The sequence below is a fragment of the Guillardia theta genome, assembly GCF_000315625.1.
Source record: "Guillardia theta CCMP2712 unplaced genomic scaffold GUITHscaffold_132, whole genome shotgun sequence".
NCBI lineage: Eukaryota > Cryptophyceae > Pyrenomonadales > Geminigeraceae > Guillardia > Guillardia theta.
Genome location: NW_005434542.1, coordinates 178,329 through 184,086, shown reverse-complemented (window position 1 = coordinate 184,086; position 5,758 = coordinate 178,329). Strand labels below are relative to the sequence as shown.

The window sequence follows — 5,758 nt, the reverse complement described above, 5'->3', positions numbered from 1 at the left end:
ACACATCCTGCAGCTCCAGGACAGCTCGAGCCAGAACGGATTCAGCAAGATGATCCGGCCTCCTCCTCCCTGCTGCTGCCCTCCCCGCCCTCCCCGCCCTCCCCGCCCTCCTGCCCTGCCCCTGCCCCGTCGTCAGGCGCCTGCTGCGGCGGCTCTCCTCCCGCCTCCGCTCCGCCCTCCTCTTGCCCGCTGCCGCCTGCTTCTGCCCCTCCGTCGTCCCCGCCTGGGGCCGCGCCTGTACCGGCCTCCTCCTCCCTGTTGATTTCTTCGCCTATTTCGTTCATTTTTGACTGTTTTTCGGGCTTGTGTATGGAGTTTGATTTGATGTTGAATTGGTATGTTTTGGAAGGTGGTTTTGGATCTGATTGCAATTCATGATTGTCTCCGACATCAGACTTTGCTTCACATAGTGTTTCTTCTTTGATTGGTTCAAGAGTGATATCATTCGTGACTTTTTCATGCTGTGCATCTTTGTGTTTTGTTGGACGTAAAGTCTGAAACTGTTGATGATCAAGATGATTTAAGTTTTGAACTTGGTCCTGCATCATGTTTTCCTTTCTGTCGACGTATTTTTCATTCATTATATCCACTGAGACAACGTCAGATCCACTAGCGTATAGTGTTTTGACTTCTCGTTCAGACGTATCTCCCTTGCTGTCTGCTTTGTTCAGGTTGCCTTTCGAATGTGCAAGCTTACCGTTTTCTACGAGTTCTCCAAAATGATGAGCATCAAAATTGCCTTCTGTTTTATTTTCCCCATTCTGTTTGTCAGGCATTTCAGTCCAACCATAACTTGCAGATTCGGTGGCTGTTTGTATCGGTATGTTAGCCATTGACTTTCTTGTCAAGTCATGCTCTTGATCGCTGCTTCCATCTGACTCGAAAGCGTCATCGTCCCATAGAAGGATTGGCAAAGTTTTCATATCGTTCGCACTCAGATCGAGCTCTGAGGATGTTTCCTTTTTCAGATTGCTCTCAGCGAATGTTATTGTTGGTTGTCTGAGTCTCCATTCCCTTGGCCTATCAGAGGAGGTCATTCCCACATGGTCACCAAGACGAGTTTCCAGTGTTGTGCAGTCAAAATTATCTTCGAATGTCCTCTTCACCTCTTCGTCATTGCCTTGTTTCATACGGGCGTACATCAAGCTTCGATGTCTTGTCAAAAAACCATCTGATATGGATTGATATGAGGATAAAGCATTTCTAAGTTCATGGTTGCTATTCCTTGTAGAAAATTTTCGGTAACGAACTGACAGTGGTTTCCTTCCTGCAACACCGCTCGAGGTTCCATGGCAAAGTTGATCAGACGGGGAGTGCACTCGCAGATCTAATGCGAATTCGTGGGTAGGGTTCCCCATGGATGTCGCTGGACGAGGGAGGAGCGGCACCTTCTCTCTTCGACTTTCGTTCACCGACTGAGGCCTCTCTTGGATTCTTGAAAACAAGGCTTTGGAGGTTTGACTGACGTAGCGTCCTGCCTTGATGGCACATGCCATCACTAGAGTTGCTCCTGGCGCTTCAAGGAGTATGGGCTCGCAATAGAGGGCCGACTGTGTTCCCGGCTCGGTCCCGTCCAGAGTGTAAAAGATCCTTGCGGCCGGAGTGGGACAGGACATGTTGATGATGACATGATGTCGAAACAAAGCTCCTGGTGGACTTATAGTAGGCGCAGCTGTTATTGAAGAATCTGAGCGTTCCACTTCTCGCTGAATACTTGACTTACGTTGGAGAGACAGCGGGGTATGCCCGGTGCGAAAGTCAGGGTTGATGTCCAGTACGTCCATCTTCAGACCGCAACGTGTTTGCTCCGCGAGCAAACACGTTGCTGCTTGTCTTTGTTCCTCTCTACTGGATCACACACCAGCAGCAACTCTCTCAGTAGCAAGCAAACACTGCCTCCCTCTTGTCCTCCTGCTCTCCTTCTTCGTCACCGGGTGCGATTTCTCGCCATCAGGCTAATCGTCGAGCAACAGTCGTGGTCATTACACTACCCCTCCTTCCTTTTGTTGCTCTTTGGATGTGACCCCACACCTGTAGTCCTCATCATAACCACTTGGCCATTTCAGCTTAGAGTGGCACTATAACATTTCGCTCCTAACTTTCATGTAGTAGAGGAATTCAGTCCTCTATTTTGTCTGAACCCTACCCCGGTTATCATCATTTTTTTTAGTTGAAAAATCCTTTCAGGCCCGCCCCTGGCGCACCGAATCATGGCAGGACGTCACTCAGTCACTTGCCAGTGTCACGAGTCAGTCACGGTTTCTGTCCGCCGGTGGCTGGCGCCGGATCGCTCGGCGAACAATGAACGAAACGGCAGCGCTGGATGGTCTCTCGGCCTCGCAAGACGTCTCTCAAGGCCTCCCTGTCCTTCCGCCGGGCGCTGCCACCGCCTCAGTGCCAGTGGCCGCCGCATCAAGTTCCGCGGAAGTGGGTTGATTCTCGCCGCTACTAGAAGTTTCTTTTTCTCTTCTCTCCGTATGGCCTGTGCGGCAGTCACACGGTTAGGGTCAAGCCTCCTCTACTCTCCCGGTGATTCAATCCGTCCTCCCCGACTGATTTTTAAACAGGCTTGAAAGCATCCGAGTCACGGGCGCCGTGACTCTGCTGAGAGCGGCGGACTCGGGACCGGGCCCGGCCGGGTCTCGGACCGGCCGGGCGTGACTAGGACTGTCCTGATGATTCACTGCCGCCGCCGCCGGGCCTAGCCCGCCAACTTGGCAACGGCGCGTGCCCGGGGGGGCCCGGCGCGACCCGAAATTTCAAGTTCATCGCCGACAGAAAGTGCACTCTAGCACTCAGTGATCATCGGAGACCCGGAGCCCGCCGCGGGCCGCTCCGCGCCGGTCGCCCCCCGGTTGATTGTAGTCCGAGTCACGGCGTAGTCGGCCATCATGGCATGGCATGGCATGAGCGGCGGAAAGTTTTATCGCCCTCATCCCCCTACATGCCTCTCAATGTTTGACGAGACGTTTCATCTACTCCGACGCGGACGTCCGACCCCGAGCGCGGGCGCATGTTGGGAACGCGGCAGGACAGGGGGATGGGAGGCCCTGTTTCAGGGCGCGCGAGGATGCTGCAGTACAAGGCGATAGCCTCCTGGAGAAGCATGCTGCACCATCAGAAGCGGATGGAGAGAAAACGCGACCTGATTGAGATCGTAAGCCTCGTTAGTCTCATGCGCAGGGCCCTGCAGGCATGGAGGCTCAGCCATAAGTACAAACGAGCGCTCATGTACTTCAAAGACATCTGGGAGATGGCATGCTTCACTCTTTCTATTCGGAATTCGTTCATGGGCTGGAGAGTATACCTGGAGTCTAAAATCATACCCTATGATGCCATTCAGAGATTGGGTCGCGCAATGCATCGTGTGATGCTCGAAACATATTGGAGTTCATGGAAGATGGTAAGTGTGAAGATTTTCTTTGGAGGTTTTGTAACTATTTGTCCTGCAGTACGTGAACGCTCAAACGCGTTTCAAAACGGCGGTTTTCCAGGTACAGCGCAGCAGGGAGAGACTGATTTACCGCCAGGCTTTCGACGCTCTATACAAAACGATAAAACCACAAACAGAGCTTATAGAGACGTCTTCTCTGACAACCGAAATGGTTCTACGACTATTTCTGATAGTTTGGAAGTATCACTCTCGAATTCAAGGGTACGCCGTGAGACTCAATCGTACTCTACTCAGGCGGTACGGTCTCGGACAGAAGAAAAAGAGTTTCAGAGCCTTGACTTGCTTGACTGCTTATGACAATTGCATCGACAAAGAAATCAAGTATCAGGATGCTGATGTTGCCCGTTTGTCTTCGATCATGAGTTGTCTTTCGGCCAAAAACATGGAGATATCTCAGAGATATTTTTCTGTCTGGTACAGTTGTCGCACCTCGAGTGAACAATCGGCCCTTTTTCAAACCTCTATGCGTGCAAAAGAGAATTCTCGTTTACTCAACGATTTTTTTGATATTTGGAGACAAAGCAATTCGGTTGATAATGGAAACATTGTCATTAGCGCCTTGTGTTATGCAAAACACAGATCAAGAACCCGTAGGTGTCAGACAAACATAATAATAGCTATGCGGTACAGAGTACAACATAAGAAGCAAATTGAAACCAGTTTCATACAAATGCAAAGAGTACGTATGAGTTGTGATTTAAAGAAGAAAGTAAGTGCTTGGAGGAAACTAAACAAAACAACAAGACAAAACAAAGCGATTACATCGAATGCGAACAGGCACATGCTTCAGCTATACATGCTTGCATGGAAGCAACTATTCTACATCCGTTCACAAGCAAACCAAAAGTGCAAAACAACAATCAAAACAAAACAATTCAAAACACAAAACAGCACATGGAGGTGCTGGTGGGCGTACGTGGAGGAGGAGGCGCGGCTCAAGGCGAGCGGGAGGAAGGCGCTGGGGCGGTGGTGGAAGGGGAGCGCGCTAGGGGCGTTCAGCCGGTGGGCGGAGGGGGCGCGGACGGAGAAGCGGGAGAGAGGCCAGCTGAGGCGGGCGGCGGCAGCTTGGACGAGGAGGAGGCTGGCGGGGGCGCTGCGGCGGTGGGAGGAGCAGGCGGCGGAGGAGCGGAGGCGGCGGGAGGTACTGGAGAGGGCGGGAAGGCGGTGGAGGCTAGGGCGGGCAGGGCAGGCGATAGAGGCTTGGCGGGAAGGGGCGCGGGCGGGAAGGCGGGAGAGGGGGATCTTGGCGAAGGCGGTAGGGCGGATGGAGCACGGGCGGGCAGGGCGGGCGTGGGAGCGCTGGCGGGCGTACGTGGAGGAGGAGGCGCGGCTCAAGGCGAGCGGGAGGAAGGCGCTGGGGCGGTGGTGGAAGGGGAGCGCGCTAGGGGCGTTCAGCCGGTGGGCGGAGGGGGCGCGGACGGAGAAGCGGGAGAGAGGCCAGCTGAGGCGGGCGGCGGCAGCTTGGACGAGGAGGGGGCTGGCGGGGGCGCTGCGGCGGTGGGAGGAGCAGGCGGCGGAGGAGCGGAGGCGGCGGGAGGTACTGGAGAGGGCGGGAAGGCGGTGGAGGCTAGGGCGGGCAGGGCAGGCGATAGAGGCGTGGGTGATGTATGTAGGAGCCCAGAGGGAGGAGACGGCGAAGCACGGGCTACGAGAGTCTATCGAGGAGATCGCGGCAGAGACGTCAGAGCTCCGGGCGAGCATGAAACAAGCGATGGAGGCGGTAGCGGCACGGGCGGCAGAGGCGGTCTCACGAGAGCGCAAGCTTCATCAAGGATACCAGACTCAGACTCAGACACACGCGATGGAGCGAGCGGGAAGGCGGTGGAGGCTAGGGCGGGCAGGGCAGGCGATAGAGGCTTGGCGGGAAGGGGCGCGGGCGGGAAGGCGGGAGAGGGGGATCTTGGCGAAGGCGGTAGGGCGGATGGAGCACGGGCGGGCAGGGCGGGCGTGGGAGCGCTGGCGGGCGTACGTGGAGGAGGAGGCGCGGCTCAAGGCGAGCGGGAGGAAGGCGCTGGGGCGGTGGTGGAAGGGGAGCGCGCTAGGGGCGTTCAGCCGGTGGGCGGAGGGGGCGCGGACGGAGAAGCGGGAGAGAGGTCAGCTGAGGCGGGCGGCGGCATCTTGGACCAGGAGGGGGCTGGCGGGGGCGCTGCGGCGGTGGGAGGAGCAGGCGGCGGAGGAGCGGATGTTGCGGGAGGTACTGGATCGAGCGAGAAGGCGGTGGAGGCTTGGGCGGTCTGGCAGGCGATAGAGGCTTGGCGGGAATGTGCTCGGGCGGGATTGTTTGATAGACGGCGAAGCACGGGC

The 5,758-nt window shown here is 55.8% G+C and overlaps 1 protein-coding gene across 1 annotated transcript in view; it reads left to right on the top strand.

Annotated features, from left to right (window-relative positions):
- Window positions 1-3,013: 3,013 nt before the first annotated feature.
- The window catches only part of GUITHDRAFT_146738 (hypothetical protein), a gene marked incomplete at both ends in the record, with an annotated part of 4,180 nt that continues 1,435 nt past the window's right edge, over window positions 3,014-5,758 (top strand). The window contains 4 exons of the mRNA XM_005822084.1: window positions 3,014-3,403; window positions 3,453-3,494; window positions 3,531-3,868; window positions 4,232-5,547. Of these exons, the coding sequence (XP_005822141.1) occupies window positions 3,014-3,403; window positions 3,453-3,494; window positions 3,531-3,868; window positions 4,232-5,547 (2,086 nt within the window). The remainder of the gene's footprint in view (window positions 3,404-3,452; window positions 3,495-3,530; window positions 3,869-4,231; window positions 5,548-5,758) is intronic.